This window comes from Amphiprion ocellaris, chromosome 16 (genome assembly GCF_022539595.1).
Source record: "Amphiprion ocellaris isolate individual 3 ecotype Okinawa chromosome 16, ASM2253959v1, whole genome shotgun sequence".
Lineage (NCBI taxonomy): Eukaryota > Metazoa > Chordata > Actinopteri > Pomacentridae > Amphiprion > Amphiprion ocellaris.
This window is the reverse complement of record NC_072781.1, coordinates 23,338,301-23,357,067: the sequence shown is the minus strand read 5'-3', so window position 1 is coordinate 23,357,067 and position 18,767 is coordinate 23,338,301. Positions and strand designations below refer to the sequence as shown.

The following is an 18,767-nucleotide window of genomic DNA, read 5'->3' as shown; positions in this document are numbered from 1 at the left end:
GCATTTGTTCTGCAGCACCATAAATGTCTTATGTTCGAAAAGTGACACAGCTACACCCATTTTTACATTTCACAACATTTTGGTCATGACTACAGGCTTTTTGTAGCCCTTTAGAGTGGATTTAAGCAGTTTTACCTTCAGACATGGTCAAACATTGGACCTTTCTATCAGAACAGCAAATTCATCATGAAGTAGTAAAGCAGTTCAAGCAGTTGAAAGGAAATGTCTTCAAAAAGGCAAAGAAACCCTAAACGTCTACTCAGTTAGAACTAAATGGTCATACTTCAAGCTTTTGTTGCAACACTGAAAGCTTCAGCTCTTCACACTTGCACTGACCTTCTGTCAAATGTCTGAGTTTCTTCTCTCACTTTCCTTATGAAAAAAATAGGACTAAAGAAATCCTCCTGCTGAACCAGGCTCTTTGCTTGTTTAGAGTTTGTCATCACACATTGCAAGAATGTGCATGTTGGCAATATTCAAGATGGTCCAATTTTCCAAATCCAAATGACTCTTGTAATCTGTCATTCCCCACCCTTATCTCGCCGGTAGGTGGGAATTTCTCGTGAAATGTTAGACAAGGTTTTATGAGAGAAATCAAGAGCGGGCCGCCTGTAAATATGAGATATGTTGAGATTCTTTAAATCCTCTAGACTGATCCCAGCTTAAAAAGCTCTGCTCTGCTCCAAGATGTCTTCATGCAGGATGTTGGTCTATTTTAATAATTGCCCAATTTTTCCTTGACAGTACGTCACATCACACAGCGATGTTTTTGTAAGACTGTTGTTGACTCCAGGGATGATAATTGGCCATTTTATATGTGACCAGGAGTTGTGGGTATGGTATTACCCAAAATGACGAGATGACGCCTCTGCCTGCCGTGATGACATTGGTACCCATGGTGATGACATTTCTGTCTGTGGTGATAATGTTTGCACCAACAGTGTTAAGTGCTGTACTCACTGTGAGGATGTTTCCAGTCAGGATGATGACATTTCTACAAAGCATTTCATGACAATAATGATTTTTTCCATTATATTTCGCCAGTTTATGTTGGAGCTGTGATGTTTTTTGTTGCACAGTGATGGATACATATTTCCTAATACACAGGGATTTGTTATTCTGCCGAGGAACGCGGCAGAGTTATGTTCATTTTGGTCGTAATGTGGCTTATAGTCTGGACCCATTTGTTAAAGATTTCTGTATCATTGCGAGATAGTGGCACAGTGTCACTGTAACGATGACAAGTGAACACTACGTCAGCTGTCAGCTGATGATCACATGATTGCGGTCCTACAACAAATCCACCGCTGCGGACTTATCGGGACTTATCCGTCGGAAATCATACAAAGACTGAGCAACCCTGGCGGAGCATTATGCTCTCTGAGTGCTTTTCTTGCTTCTTGATGTGGCAGTTTTTGACTGAAATCAGACCAAAAAGTTAAAGAAAACATTTTTATTTAAAAGTATTTAAAAACCTCTCAATAAAAAGCTGCAGACCACTTGCATTTGTGCTAGATGACTACACTACAACTCCAGCATTGTGATGTAGAGAAAACATAATGCCAACTACGCAGATGTGGATTCAAAGGAGACAAGAAAGCAGTAGTTTAACAACAAATACATGTTGTCTGTATGCATGTTCACAAAGGAGTATGATTCTTATGTCTCTACAAACTTTGCAGGCCTGCACACTTGGCAGATCCTCTCAAGCTCCATCATATTGGATGGAAGCAACTTTGAAATGCCACCATCAGGTTTGTCCACAGATTTCTGTGACTTGAAACATGTTCTGAAGTCAGTCCTGTGTTGTCCTGACTGTATACTTTGCATCCCTGTCATGCTAAAAGGTGAACTTTCACCCTTGTCCTTGGTTGCTGCACCATGGAGCAGTTTTCTTCAACAACTTTTGTGTATTTAGCTGCATTCATCCTTCCCTTAACTCCGACCTGTTACTGCCCATGAGAACCACCCCTAGCATGATGCTGCCACCACCATGCTTCATCAGATGGATGGTATTTCCCACGAGATGTAGTGCCTGTTGTTCAACAGACACAATGCTTAGAGTTCTGTCTAAAGAGTTCAGTTCAGTTTTTATCTCATCAGAACAGAGAATCTTTCTCTTAGAGTGCTTTAAATGCTGTTTGGCAAACTCTAAGCAGGTTGCGTTGCCTTTTACTCAGAGTGCCTTCTGTCTAGCTGTCATAAAGGCCTGACTGATGAAGTCCTGCTGAGCTGGTTGTCAGGTGTGAATAGTGCAATGATACACAGGTGTGTGGATGTCTAAATTCAAAACTCCAATAGTCACAGGTGGACTGCAGTTGAGTTCTAAGCACACATCAAAGGTTAATGCAGTTGACCACAATATTTTTTAAGGTTCAACTGCAAGTTCATAGTTTTAGAATGATTTCAATTTGTCATTTCTCTGTACTGTTATTTTGGGCTTTCAAACAAACAGATTCTTTTAATTATATGCAGATATATGCTTATAATCTATTTGTTACAGCTTTACATCCAGCTTATGAATGTTTTGGAGGTTAAAGTAACTCTGAGTGGCTTTACAATTACCAGTAAAGGTAACCTACTTGCCTAAACACATTCCCATCCCAAAGTTTGCACTCAGTCATATTTTTTCTTTTCCCGGTACAGATGCTTATCATACATGTATCCAACTATGTGTTCTTCTACCTCTTCTGTCCCTCTCAACCCACCGGCCAGCAGGCAGATGGGTCCCCCCACATAAAGAGCCGGGTCCTGCTCAAGGTTTTTTTCCCTGTTAAAAGGGTGTTTTCCTTGCCACTGTCACCTTTTGGCTTGCTCTGGGGGTCAGGCATATGGGTTCTGTAAAGCGTCTCGAGACAATTTGACTGTAATTGGTGCTATATAAATAAAATTGAATTGAACTGAATTATATTACAGGATATAAATGCTGTTGAGACTAAAGCTGCAACTCACATATGTATTTGCTCTTTATGTCTGACCTTTACATTCCTCTTTATACTGTGCTTGACCAATCTGTGTGACAAAATAGGTGCTAAAAGCAAAAGAGAGTACAATTCAATACCGAGTGCAAAATAACCACTAACAAACTGCACACAGTCTATAATAAAACAGATGATTCACAAACTGAGGAAAAAAGGGAAAGAAAGAGAAAAAAGTTAAATCAATTTCAGCTCCTGAAAATAGAACACCAAGTGTAGCAATTACCAGAATAATGTTCCTGGAATACTCTACTTCCGCAGCAATAATAAACAGTGACAATAATTCAACCTGTAATCCACTTAGTGTGCTTAATGAAATGCTACATATTGTTTGTGCACATGTAAGACAAAAGACCAAAATAAACTCCTCCTGGCTCATACTTTCTTACCTACACCCAGCCCTCCTCAGCTTTATTATATATGCATACCACACAGCAGAACTGGGTGCAAGGCTTATTTTAGCAATTTGACTTTACAGTAATTGCTATTGGCTGCTTAAAATGTGGCAATTAACGGGGATAATTTAGGTTTTTATTGGTTATTATGATCGGCATTGGATTACATTGTTAGCTGTAGTTTATGAGGGAGCAGAAACAATAATAAAGTAGCATGAAATTGCTGCATGCTTTTCATTTCGTAGAGGGTTGAATATAGTCACAAGCAGAGAGGTTGGGGGTTAGGTCAGTGTGAATCTGTAATGAGGCCTCTACAGCATGTCCTCTTATTGCCTCAGACCGACAACTGTAGGTGTACAAATTAGTGTATAAATGCGTGGTTTACAAGTAAATTCACCTCCGATTTCTTTTTTTAAAGGTAATATGAAATACTCATTTTTGCTATCACTGCCAGTTAAAAGGTGCTTTCTCCATTGCACTAAATACAAATCCATAAACTAAGGCTAAAAGCTAATTGCAACACATTGAGTACTGAATGAATTGGATCGACTTTTGACCTTGGAGAAAAACATCACAATATATTCCTCTTTTCAAAAGCAGCTACACCAGGTCTTTTCATCTACCTCTGGTAATTAAAATTCCTAAGAACAGACGTGCCACCAAGGTCGAGAAGAAACATTTGCAAATGTGAATGGTAAGGGAAAAAACCCACCCCTCACATACTTCACTCATGGCCCTCTTTATAAACGGTGAATTTCCAGCTCTTGTCGGCTGCCAGCAGGATGTTTAGAGGACAGAGACGCCCCCTCAGCTCACTTGTCTGTCACAACGTACGCTCAGGTATGTGTGTATTACACTGTTTGACACCCTGAGGGTCCCATGCCACCATCCGCTAAATTAAACCTCTCCTCCCCCTTTTTCTGCTCAGAAGAAGGGCCTCCTTCCAGGTGGCTCCCTGTCCTCACTGCAAACTGTGAGCGCCAAGCAGCCAGCCAGCCAGCCGGCCAGAGGAGCGTCCACAACCACCGCTCCCCAAAGCCCAATGCAATTGCCCTGTTATTGTCCACTCATCCACTGCTCAGAGGGTGGAGGAGGCTGGAGGAGGGAGGAGGAGGGAGGAAAGATCTGGGAGCGCTCTACGTCCAGGATATTGTAATTTGACAGTGAGCTTCGTATTAAATTCTGCTCTTACCCAGGTAGACAGGTTGAGAAAGGAAGTAGTGGTGGAGCATGCTGTGCTGAACAGAACTAGCTTTAATTTGTCATCACTTTAAAATTAACATTTCATGCCTTTCAAGGATAATTGGCAGAGAACTCTGCAGAATGCATTTCATTTAGTTATGTATTTAAAACGTTTTAAAAGCAATCTCCTGAGGAATTCCATGTTGTTGTTTGTGTTCAAACTAGTGCAAAAATTGTCCTGCATCCAATATTGACACAAACAAAAGAAATCCTATTTATTTTTATGCTTCCTTAAGGGGTTGTTTTTAAGTATGAAGGCTTCCCTGATGGTCACAGTCAATGTTGTATTTGCAGTTATGTAGGGTAAATGTATAAAATGTATTGTAAACATTCCTGTGAAATAGGGTTTGAAAACTTTATTAACTATTACATAATCTAAATGACATTCAACCAGCAAAATATTTACATCAAATTAATATAATAGTGCAACAAAAATTATTTAAACTGAAGGTTATTCATAAAAGTAAAAAAAAGTTTAAGGAAGAATGGAAAGTGAATGATATAGTGTTGGTCATGATGAGATTATTGAAGTCAGTTTGACAGTTACTTTAAATGAGTGTTCATAAAAAATAGTTAAATCCAGGATGGTGGAGTAATTGTCTTCCTTTGTCCTAATGTGGTCAGTGTTCCTTGTGGTATTGTCAGTAGGGGTAAAATCTTTTGATGTTGTTATGAGATTCTGACCCCCACTTCCTGCAGGGTCAACAGTCAGCCAGAGTGGTTCTGCAGGCATTTTGTCCCTTGTAGGTCTGATAGTGATCGGGGGTTTAAGCCAGTCTTCTGGTTAAACTACACCCAATATACATCCTGGATGTCTAGAGGTACACTAGCAGTCCAAAGTTTGGACACACCTTCTCATTCAATGGTTTTTATTTAATTATTCTGTACATTGTTGATTAATATTGAAGATTTCAAAAGAATAAAAGAATAAATATGGAATTATGTTGTAAACAAAAAATGTTCATCTTCAGTATTAATCTACAATGTAGAAAATAAAACAAATAAATAAAAAGAACTGAATGAAAAGGTGTGTCCAAACTTTTGACTGGTAGTTTATGTGTTGTGAAATCTGCTGAATGTCTGCTTTCTCGTGGCCTCTTCCTGATAGCATAATCTTCACATCATCCTGCCAGATCTGAAAGGTGTCTTCCTTTACGGTTCCACATCTGGTGTGGTGCCTTGGTGTCTGGAAGGTGACTCTGGATGGATGAAAGCTTGATATTTCTCTGTTCTAAAGCTGAATATGGTTGGATGATCCTACAGTTACATCAGTGCTGCAAAGAGGTGCTTTGTGGACATTGTTTGAGGATTGTTTTTTACTTGTTCTAATACATAATAGCCCTAATTAAATGTATTATTAAAGAATAATAATACATTAAATTTTGTTATAAGTGAATTAGACAATGCCACTGAAGGCCAGAAAACAAAGTTTCAGATTTAAACTGAAGATGGAAAAACCAAGAATTTTAACACCAGCATTTTAGGTTTGAAGCTTAATGTTCATTTTTGTATTTAACACTACTGTGCCTGCAGTCATTCACTTGCCTTTGATGATGTTGCCAAGCAACAAGGGTGACTTAAGCTCCACCCACAAGCGCCAAAAGGCCCGCTGAGGATGGTGTTGTGAAAGAGTGACAGAAAACAACTTTTAGCCAATATGAGGCGTCCAGGCGACTTCAAACTCGACACTGCACTTCCCAGGGACACCTACTGAGTGTGAACGGATGAACAGTTGTCGAGAAAAGCAAAGAACAGATATGTATTCCTTCATTTATTGGTCAGATTATATATTTAAAGTTGATAGGTGACAATCTATCTTTCTCTCTCTCTCTCTCTCTATATATATATATATATATATATATATGTATAGAAATATTTAATTAGATATAGTTTTTTTCTACTCCTGTTTACAAATCTTTTTCTTTCTCCTATGTGTCTTCACTGATGTACCTCATCAGTCCAACAGCAAACGTGGGAGTATGTAATGAAGTATATCACCGTTTAAACCACATGTCCACATATGTCTAATATGAATATAGGAATATAAAATCCCATATGGTCTAAAAATAACACGTTTAGATCATATCATGTTCATTTGAAAAGCTGCGAGAGACAGAACCTTGTGGCTTAACAAGTGAACTGTAAGTGAAAGGTTGATCAAATAGTTTTTTGTAAGCTCTACGTCCGTCACACACCCTGCTGGAAAGTTACTGCACTAGTTCACAAGACAGGACGGACGGACGTCTTCGCGTAAAGATGGCTTGCAGAAAGCTGACATGAAGACAGAATCAGACTCATAGCAGTCTTTGTGATGTATTTAGGGCACAAGGACAGTATTTAAAATAAAGCATGACTTTTCTTTAACAGCAGCTCTTGAGATCAACTGGGTTTGTTGTACTCGCTGTGTTGGTTACAATAAACCTACAAGTGAAAAGGTAAGGAAAATGTCATCTCTTATTGGCTCTGCTTGCTACGTCTGTTGATAGCAGTTACTGTTTCACTTCACTGTAAGCAGGACTCACATTTCTCGTGTATTTACTAGATGTTTGATGAAACCAGGCCCGGGTTTCTGTGGTATATCTGAGCGTATATTGCTAAAATAATGTCCCACAGTTGAAGTATAGCAGTTTTCTTTTTGGTTAACAGGGAATAAGTTGAGACCTTCACCGGAGTGTGCTGTAGAGCCGGTGGGTGCCAGGTAGAAAGAGAATATGAATGGTCCTCTCATATCAGTATCTGTGCTTCGGGACCAAAGCCAGGACATCTATGCTCACAGCCTTTTGACCAGAACCTCATTAATCACACTCCTACACATGACATAGAGTAATTACCCTGTGAGAAAGACACATACAGTTGCACACACACTCACACTCACAGCGTATAACACACTTTGTGCAGCCAGCAAGGGAAAGTGCATAAATAGGCAGAACAAACGACAATGAATTAGATTTACATGAACATATTTTTAACAGGTGTACATTGGTTTGATGGCTGGGAACACCTGAACTGCACCACTGAGCATTCACACACTCACCACCTGCACACAAACACACACACACACACACAGATTTTCAAGGGTAGATCCTGCCACACTTATAGGGGTGTGTTTTTTCGAGGTGTTGGGCAGGGTCATGGATCCCTCCTGCCCAGGGAGGGAGTCAGTCTGTCTAGGCATGATGAAATCCTCCACCTGTCCTCATTCATCAAGCCAACTACACATATTAATTATCACAAACCTTCAGACTTACAGCAGAGGACACACACAGACCCACCCCCTCTCACGGCCCACTCCCCCAGCCAACAGAGTTAGACTTCAGTTGAAATTGAACTGTGCTGGCTGAGTACTGATGCTGGTTGTAAGTGCCTGTGGCACCACAAGTCAGCAGAGTATTTTCAGAGGACGACTAGATGTCAGTTATTGCTAGCAGGTGTCCCAACCCAAACCTGACAGCGGTGGTGCAGTCGTATCGATCACACCAGGGTGTAAAAGATTTCCTGGGTTGTGTTTTTGGGTTCTGTCCATGTCGGTTCATGGTGACAAATCAGGAGAAAACTTTACTGACTCAGTAGCTTCTTTATTCGAAAAATAGGCCTTTCACACAGTGCAAACTTTTCTGAGGACCCAGAGGACAGAGGATCTGAAAACACTGGACAGTAGCATGGATGTGATTAATAACATTAATGATGGCTGAATTCCATTTACATGCTGGTTTTAGTATCATTCATGCTGGTTCACAGTCACACTATCACAGTTTACAGAGACACTTGAATACTACAAAGACATTATTAATGTTAGTAGTAACACCTGCTCTTTTCCTACAAGTCCAATTGTCCTTGGGGTAAAAGACCTATTGGTCAATTTTCATACAGCGTTCATTCATATTGTAAGCAGGTGCTAGCTGTCAGTGTGACTGACGGGGGGGCATATGGCTGCACTGCTTGTCTGCAGCTTCCACTAACCCCTACAGAGCTTTGGAGTCAGATCAACTCATTTTTTAGCTGTTTGGCGCACAATTTTACTGTTTTTCACTTTACTTTTACTGCTATCGTAATGTTTTCACTCACAGCACACAGCTGTTTTCAGCAAAAAAGTTCCAAAAGCTCATTGAAGACTGTCTGCTCAGAGGCAGTCAACAGATAAAAGGTAGTGAGGATCTGGTAAATGTAGCTGAGTGGTAAGAGCTGGATATTTCCTTCAGGAGGACAAAACCAGAGCTGAAAGAGTGAATATTGGATTTACATGTGTCACCTGGATACAAACACTAGTTTCTGATGTGCACAACAGCAAATCCTTGCCAATAAATTTTACATATCAGCTTATAAGGTTATATGTCCATTTTTTTTACAACTTGTTTTTGAAGGAGACATCTTTAAATTTCTTGCTCAAACTGTGCAACAGTTCAAAAGCTTAAGGCATTACACCATATTTACAGTTTTTTGTTTGACACATGGCTCAGAAAATTAATCAAATTGCAGAAGATGCTTTGTCAATTGGCTAAAAAAATCCAGAACAAGATGGAAATTCCTTGTAGTTTGTTTTCCAAATGGTAAAGCAGAAATAATTAACATTTGCTGCTTTTTTACAATCATCAGCATGCTGACTTTTTGTCCCCTGTATGTCACAATGAATCACAGTGAACAACACAGAACAACAACACTGTCTTTTAGACAAATTAAAGGTGGAGTTTGACATTATGATGAAAGACTGTTGATATCTAACTAATTAGCACATTTAAATAGTGAACATGTGCCAGATTTACTGTCCTTCTCGCTCCCACTGCCTTCTTCCCCTCCCTTTCTCCTTGTCCTGTGCCAAACTAATCTCATTCCCAGAGCGTCAAAATCTGCCGTTTTGTCAAAGCTGCTTGCTTCACAGTAATACACACAAAGTGTCCCTTGGTATTGGTGACATCCATCCATCCATTATCTATACACCGCTTAATCCTCAATAGGGTCATGGGGGGGCTGCAGTCTATCCCAGCTGACTTATGGTGAACGCAAGGGATACCTGGACAGGTCACCAGTCTATCACAGAGCTACATATAGAGACAAACAATCACACTCACATTCACACCTACAGACAATTTAGAGTTACCAATTAACCTCAGCAAACCCATGCATGCATAGGGAGAACATGCAAACTCCGTGAAGAAAGACCCCGGGAATGCTGGGACGTGAAATGTACATCTTCTAGCTGCAAGGCAAAAGTGCTAACCACCAATCCACTGTGCAGCCCGTAATCGGTGCCACCCATGTCAATATTCGACCGTTTAAAAGACCTTCATGTCCATTCCAGAAGGTGTTTTGGGGTTTTTTTGTTTTTTTTACTTATGTTTAATTTTAAGTCACTTGCTGTTTGGTTGAGTTTAGGCACCAAAAGTTTACAAAAAGATTATGGCTTCGGTTAAGATGCATCCTTCCACAACATTAAGCAGATGAGCAAACTTCTCATTAGTGATGACACCAGCAGAAAACGTTCGGCATTATGGCATCTCATTCTGAAATTCATTGACTTTTACGAATCTTTGTCTATGCTGTGAATTGAAAAATAATGCTAAAGGCACCCAGTTTCATCACATGTTGTGTTTCCTGTGCATGAGCTCAAGCATGTGCGTTGGACATGCTGGAATAGTGTCATTTGGACTGGTCTATGTCGCTTTGTTTCCCATTTACAAAGCCAGGGCTGAGCAGAAAACACCAGATTTTTGTTCATAGCAAACAGATAAGGGACAGCTAGTGGACCATGAGGAGATATTCACTGAATTTGACAAGAACTGTATTAGATTAGAATCACAGAGTTGACACTTAACAGCTCTACAGCCACTATACAACAGAAACACTGATTTAGTTCTGTGTTGGGACACTTCATTTCCTTGTACCGTCTGGTAAAGATGGAGGAAAATGTTTGGAAACCTGTAATCCTGCAGTTCAGAGGATTTGACAACAGGAGGGAAAATGGTGGGGAAAATTGTGGAGCTGAAATAAACATAACATCTCAATATAGCTGTGTTTCCTTTCAGGAAGCAGGGAATGGTTCTCCTCAGCCCATATTCTCACACAGGCCATAGTTCGGTGCGTTGTGTTATGTGACACTTTATGAGCATGAGCAGCTCCAGCTGTCAACACCCATCTCCTTACACCCATAAAATCTTGTGTTGTGGGTTGTTTCCTGTAATTGCTTTGATTATGTTCCCACTATGGACCAGAACCTGCACCTTCAGCCATTTCGCTGCTGTTCCTTGGCTGTCACCTGCGTTCGAATGGCATCATTTTCAGCACAGTAAATGCTTGAAACTGGGAACGTGTTTGGAGTATATGAACTCTAAGTCACTGTTTCTATGTGACAGTTGTGAAGCCCACTCCCAGTGTGATTTGAAGATTCCCCCTGAGCCTATTCTTAATTGGGAGGAGATCATTAGCTTGAGTATAGCCCTCTAATCTTTTTGTAAGCATTTTATAATAAGACGGAAACTTGTGTCGGGGCTTGTGTCCGTTGAGAGCCTTTCTGAAGCCCACAAGATTAAAGTCCTCTAAATGACCGCCTTTGGTCCTTAGCTGAGATGTCTCCCCTTTAATCAGACATCAGTCCTCACCGCTCCCCTGTTTCTCTGTCACCAGTCACACGAGCCACGCAGCATCTCTCCAAAACTGCTGGCCAATTAGAAAGGACACGGAAAAGATGAAAGAGCCATTATCGCCTTGTCCTCAGCCATACGTCCAACCAATTAACGATGGTGAGCGTGGACAGGAAAAGGGAGACGCTTTTCGTCTCCTGCCCTGAGAGAGCATAAGTGTTGACAGGACAGACACCGGGACAGTTAATTGATCTTCATTACGTTAATTATGGCTGTGATGTGGAGCGCAGAATGAAAAATGGGTCATACAGTTACACGGTTCTGTCTGAATGTACCCTGTTCAGCTTTCTGCTGACCTTGAAACAGCACTGGGAAGCGATGGTGCTGCTGTAGCGAAGGACTGTGCATCAGTAGTTTGGCTTGTTTCACTGCACTTTTAAATCCTCCACAGGCCGATGCTTTTCTGCTATAAACCTCCACATGTGGGTGCATTTCTTCGCCCCTCGAAGTTCTTCAAAACTACTTTTCTTCATTGTGCATCAACTTAGCTTCTTCCCTGATCAAACTCCAGCAAATGCATGCAGGTTTTCTGAAGAGTGTGTGTTTGCGTGCGATTTCCTCTGTCCACTCCAGTGCACGGATGGCTGCACTGTCAGCAAGCCTGGCTCTGCCCTTGCATTTGAATAAACACCATCTGAGTTGGCTGGTTGTGTATAATATCTGTCAAGAAGCTGCTACCAAGTGATCTTGGGGACTCTGACCTCTGTCCCCAGGGAGCAGCTGATGGGACATTGCGGTGACAGGGTGTCTTCCCTGTCGATCCGCTCACTGATACGTCTTACACCCTTGTCCCATTCGACTCGCAACTCAAACGGCTTGCCTGTCTGCCCTATGCATCGGTAATGAGCCTGGGTGCCTTACAGGATGCAATGAATAGTTGCGAGGATAGGATAAACACGAGCTTCGAAGATGGCTGTCACAAAGATTGATGGTTCCCTGGATTTTTTTGTTGTCGTCTTGTCAGTACTATAAACTTTCCCCTGGTGAATAATAGAGTCCTGTGACTGAAGAGTCGCGTCAATCTTTTTTTACACTGAGGCTGTTGTACTTTCAACACTGCATCTTAACATGTGATAGCTGTAAATCACAGACAAAAGAAAGCTGAGGCTTGAAGCTGATGCACAACATACAAATGCTCCTCAGGGCCACGGTTCAGTAAAATTGGAAAGATATTCACACATTCGGACTTCCGGCATCAATAACTCATTAAATATACTTTGGCAAAACATAAATGATACCTCTTTCAAATCACTGTAAGGTGGACAATGTGCTACAATCCCAGTTTGATCAAAAGTAGCTGTCTTTCAAGCTGCAGGAATAACATTGGTGTCAACAGGAGCCAGTTGAAGGCTGCAGTGATTTTGGTGACATTACAGTATATAAGAGTGAAGTCATTGAATATTTGTGTCTCTCTTCGCTGTTGCAGCAGTTTTGCAATTTGCAGACTGTACCTGTTCACAGCCGGCTGCTCACAGACACCAATGTTATTTCTTCGCTACACAGGTCTAAGGAAGATGCAATTGGCTGCCCTTAATATTTCCTGTGTTTTATTTTGTTCATTGTACGGTTTTGATGAGTGTGTGACAGACGTGTATAGGACATTTATGAAAATACGGAACAGTTTGCGTCCCGTATTGAATCAATATAGGACGCAGCAATTAATTGTTAAATAAAGGACAATTCCGTATTTTAAGGAACGGGTGGCAACCCTAGCTATACGGCTAACTGCAGCTAGCCTCGCTAATACTTCACTGCCTCGTCTGCCTGGTCTGCCTCCTCACAGTGTCAGCCAGCGCAGAGGGAGCAGCTTGGGATTTGGTTTTTTTATTGCACATTCTCACCTGTTTTTAACTGTAGTTCTCCCTCTCTTTTTTTATGTGTAACCAGTGGGGGACACTGCTTCATTTGTTGGTTATTGTTTGGGTTTTGTTTCTTTTTTGTTTGGCCCTAGGGCCCGTATTAGTTTAATCTCAAATTAGTATTGATTTCTCATTTTGTTATTTTGGTAGCTGTCTTTTTAGGGACTGGTTTTGTTTCTGCAGTATAATTTTGAACTTTAATATCCCTGTTCTTTTGTATGTTTTTGGTATTTTGTATTCTGAGTTGAAATGTTTCTTTCTTGATTTGGTTATTAGTTTATAGGCAATTGTTTTCGCCTATAGTTTATTTTTTGGTTTATTTTGTCTGTTATTTCTCATTTGTGTGTTCCTCACAAATTCCCCTCTTTGTTTGAGAGGCATAGCGCCTGTGGTAGTGGCGTGGTGTCACTGGCAGTGGTACCCCCCCGTGTGACGTGTGAACTCTGGGTATTTTTTTTGGATTAGTCCTTCACGTGTGCGTGTGATTCTTTATTCACCTGGTGACCTCCCCCTGGGCCCTGGTCTTCCCCTTCGTTGACACACTGCCACATGGTAAGCAAACCTCTGACCCATTGCACCTCCCCTCCTCTTGTTTTACTTAGTTTTTTTAATTGATTTTTAATCGATTGTTTAATAAAAATGTGATTAATTTTATTAGAACAACCACATCTCCTGCTTGGTGGCGTACAAACCTGTGTGCCTCAGACGAACTACTAGAGGCAGAACTTTCCTTGGGGGTTTACCCAAGGTGGCGTTGTCGAGCCTAGCTTAGAGCTATTGGGCACTTTTGACCACGGCCTTGGCTCTAAGCTCCCCCCATATTGTTTAGCCCTCCTCGCTACACTCGCCACAATCGGTTAAAAATGTCTCATGTGCAAAGTCAGAAGCTCTTGTCACAGGCTACTAATTATGACAGCACATCTTAACATCACACCATTCCCACCACTGCATGAGACTTACAGCCACTCCATGAAAACGCTCCAATCCACTGTTTTATCCTTCCTCGAGCCAATTATGTACACAATTCCAACAAAGGGAAAGACATTCCTAAAGAGAATCTAATTAGCTCAGGGACAGTGGGCATATAGAGTTAATTGATAACTGAATTACATGAGTTATCCTGTAAATAGGTTTTTCTCCTTCACTGTGCAACTTTACATCACTGTGTAAGGTAAGATGTGGTTTATTTAATTTGGAAATGTGTAAATGAACCCTGCACTCCCCAGTGCAATTACCTTTACATTAACAAGCTTGTGCTTTCATATACTGAAACATTAAGATGTACTTTGCTCACTGAACTTGCTGATGGGCTCATATACATAGTGCATTTATTTCTGTATGTGTGAGAGAGCTGGAGCGTGGTCCTGCCAAACCCTGCCCACCTCCCACCAAGCACTGTGCTATAATTAAAAATGTTGTTCTCACTCCAGTATCAACTTTCTGCTCGCTCAGAGAGCAAATGCATATTGCACCGAATAATTTGAGATAGCTTTTCCTCACTGTGGCATCCCAGAGCGCTGGCCCTCATCCTTCCAATAACCTCTGAGGAACAGAGGTTTAGCAGTAATTCACTATCCAGATTCTTAAACACACACTAAGAGATGCTGTGCTGAATCCCAGGTGATTGTATAAAACAGCTGATCTGGTGGTCTGTGCTCTTTCTTCTCACGCTTTCTCACAGTCTATTGTAATGTCTATATATGCTCATATATACAGATGACAGTATATTTTAGGGCACATTGTAGAGTCCGGATGTAGTTAAATGTTCACTGCATCAGAACTTACCCAGAAAAGGTGTTTCCATCTGCCATTATGTGCAGCAACGCTTTTGTGAAATAGTAAAAATGAATCTCAAGCAAACATAAAATTCTGTTGTTTTTCAAATTTCCTTTTTTCATGAACTTTTCCTAGTACAACACTACAAAAGTGATAAAAATAAATAAAAAGCTAATGAGTTGTGCTACAACCAAAAACTGATCCACTGACACTTTCACGTTTTACATCTTAAATGGCCACTCTCTTGCATGTAATAATAGTCCATTCAAAGACTCTTACAAAGCCATATTAGTTTGAGCTACAACAGCAACAGAACAATGGTGAGAATCATGGTGAACATAAAAGCTGCTGTATCAGTAGTTCTATGCTGAATTACAGCTTGTCTACAAGGAAAACGTTCAGTCGTGTTTTCATCAATGTACTCTCAGAGTATAAATTGATTTCTCATTGTTTAAACTTTACTTTATACATGCACTTAAAGACACTGACTTCTGGTCACAGGCCACTCGCCAGCACAGTGTCACCATGATAGCATTAACGCCATATATTCTGGATAGTTCAGCACAGCGCTTCAAATTGTTCTGGGCAGAAGTTCTGTGTAACAGTCCACTTGTCTCAGCTGCTTAAATCCCAAAGTAATATTGCAAACAAAAGCAGTTTCCATCTCCACAAACTGAAAGGTCACCGGTTTGACACAACTGTTGTAAATTCACTGTGACAGGAGAAGTTCTCACATCACAATGAAGTTGTCAAGTTAAATCTGCAGCAGTTACCAGACGAATCATGGCCTTTCTTCTCTCATTTCAAAAAACATCTGTGAAAACTAAAACATGAATTCAACTTGACCACGACCACTGATTTTTGCACAGGTAACTTTTCAGTTTCAGACCTCCAGTTGATACAGTTTTGGCACTAAAATATGCACTTTGTGGATTTACCCAGTCAGAAAAACAAATCACTTCAGGAATGTCTACTATATAGTAGAGATGCACAATATTGGCTTTTCCCTATGTCTAATATGCTGGTGTTGTGCAGGGAGAATATTCAGGTGCTCTATGTTCTACAGATTGCTCTGGATTTGGAAAAATAATATTGGACAGTATCATTCTATAAGAAGAAAAACATATTACACAAATTCTTCCATGGATGGAGAAATGCTTATACTGCAGAGATAGAATCATTTTATCTTCATTCTTATCCAAATTTTATATTTGAGTGCCTAGATCTTTTTTTCTCCATCATTACTGCTGGATAGTCAACTTCAGTAACAGTTTTTTTTTGTACCTGGTTATGTTTTCTATATTTGCAGTGATTTTTGTCCAAATTCTGCACCTGTGTGGTTCAGATTGGTAAAGATTATTACTCCGCCAAGGAATGGTGGAGTTATGTGACAATTGGCGTTGGTTTGTGTGTCTGTCTGTCTGTTAGCAACATTATTCAAAAACGGAGTAATGGATTTGGATGAAATTTTCAGGGAAGGTCAGAGGTGACTCAAGGACCAAAAGATTAGATATTGGCAGTGATGCAGCTTATAGTCTGGATCCATGGATTTGTTAAATATTTCTGTATCATTGCGAGATAGCAGTACGGCGTCACATGACTGCAATCCTACTACAAATCCACCGCTGCGGACTTATTGGGACTTATCCATCAGAAATGATACAAGGAACAGTTGATTAAATTGTGGGGGTGTTTCTGAGTCCCATCAATTCCTGTCGCCCGCTACATATTTAGGTCATGTGATTTGGTATCCGTACATAACATACACATGCATGACACAAGGTCATTTTGTTTGTGGGTACAGCTATATTAAATGGCCACATTGTATGTTGTCTTGATGTCTGATCATCAATAACTAATAAACAAATACTGCATTTTTAAAAAATGCTTAATTTCTGACAATGCCGTATGGAGGGAGTGAACAGCCCTGGTGGAGTACTGTGCTCTCTGAGTGCTTTTCTTGTTATGTCAACTCTTACCAGATGCAGATATGAAATGCACAAAATCTATATATTTATTGTGAAAAATAAGATTTACTTAAGCATAAAACATGCCATATTTATTCTATGTAGCAATTTAAACTTAACTTTTAGCCTTATAGGACTTACCAGCCTGTCAATGCTTATACTGGGATATTCATTCTACAGCCTCTATCAACTGTTACCAATTCTGATACCAGCTTGTACACAGTGATTATTCTCTATAATATAAATGTCAGTACAATTCTTGTGTTGAGATACTGTTGACCGCCGAGTTTAACTAATGTAGCCGTGCAGTACTCTAATACGCTGTGTTTTGCTAATTATTAGCTGCCTCAGAACAAAATGATGAAATGCCATTGTGTGTCTAATGTAACACAGTACCTTGGTCTTGTCAAACAAGGCATGGTTGTCCAGAAGCATTCGCCGCTCCATCCGAGCAAACCTCCTTAGGTCTCTCTCAAACTGCTGTAGAAGAAAGGATCAATAGTCTGAAATGAAATATCTGTTTTATTTGTCTGTTTTATAGCATTGAAAGGAAATAGTGAGGTCTGAGTGCACTTATTTTTCCGGGAGGACGTCTATGGTAGCCCTTTTTATGTCATTAGCAAGATGGTTTTGAGATATCAGGCTTTACTGATATATTATTTTCATCATATGTACTTTATCATGTTTTAGTCATTTATAATGCAGCATGTGTCTCTAGAACCTGGTTTAAAATTTACTCTATGTTCAGTAAAGTAAAATTTACCCTGACCTTATCCAGGTGACCTTTTATGATATGGTGTTGAAACAAACAAGAAATGATCATGAAACACTGTAACTACTGCAATTTTTATTATCCTCCCACATGTTTCTCCTGCATCTACCTCACTGCCATTCAGTCTGTATAATTATTCATACCCTGGAGCCAGTCCAGCCAAGGAGAGCAAAGGCATAACGGTCTATAGGTGGCGACACCAAGTCCACTCGTACAGCCCTCCAGCTCCGGCCGCCCTCCTCGGCATCGTGCAGACCTCCCACCACTTGGCTGTTCTCCAGCCGCAGGATCAGGAAGCACTTTGCAAAGTGATCCATGGCTTCAAACCTGTGGCTGGGAAGCTTTGACATATCAAAGGTGGAGGCCTGGTGTTCACAGAAGAGAAGAATGCCCTGATGAAGAGAAAAACGGAGTATTTTAGCCCAGATAGAAATTTGCAAGTTTATAGTCTTTATAGGCTTTATAGTCTTTTAGTTTTATAAAATACCACTAATGTTAGCTTAGATCGTTAAATATAACCATTTAGTAAAGGAACTACACTTGAAATATGACAGCACTTCTTGCATGGGTCTTGGAAGGGACTTGAAGGAGGACAGCCGGTCTATCTTTCTCAACTGAGCACCCAGGGGCCCTGACAGTGAAAATCCGGTCACCTTTCATCTCTGGCCCAAACTTCAGAGCATCCAAAAAACGGTCTTATCTGAGGAGCAAAGCCTGCACACAGCCTCATCGCATGTCAAAAATATTGAAGTATAATCCGTAAGTAAGCTGCTGATCACACTTTCATCTCAGAATTGTACAGAGGAGTTGGAGCCTGACAAGTTAGAATGACCATTAGAGCCACAATGGACAAATTATGAGAAATAGTTGAAATAAACTGGAGTTTTTCTTTAAATCAGACCAATTAACTGATTTGATCAGTTCTGAAACTGACGCAAATGAAGGATTCTACATGTGGAGTAATGTGGTTGCCCTAATCAAAAGCAGTTATTCTTCCAAACCAGAGTCATGTCTTGTCAGCATAATTAAGACAATCCGATATAAGAACCTTCATTATGATGCCTCTGCCACTGACTGGCAGGAACTATTTAATTATTTAATTTCTATTTTAAAAAGACTCAATTAGTGGAATACGGCTCAAGG

The 18,767-nt window shown here is 40.4% G+C and overlaps 1 protein-coding gene across 1 annotated transcript in view; it reads right to left on the bottom strand.

Moving 5' to 3' along the window:
- dntt (deoxynucleotidyltransferase, terminal) overlaps window positions 1-18,767 on the bottom strand; it is a 120,855-nt gene that overhangs the window by 30,408 nt on the left and 71,680 nt on the right. Inside the window, exons 9-10 of the mRNA XM_055018782.1 lie at window positions 17,768-18,016; window positions 17,249-17,332 (exon numbers count right to left, since the gene is read on the bottom strand). Coding sequence (XP_054874757.1) covers window positions 17,249-17,332; window positions 17,768-18,016 — 333 coding nt within the window. The remainder of the gene's footprint in view (window positions 1-17,248; window positions 17,333-17,767; window positions 18,017-18,767) is intronic.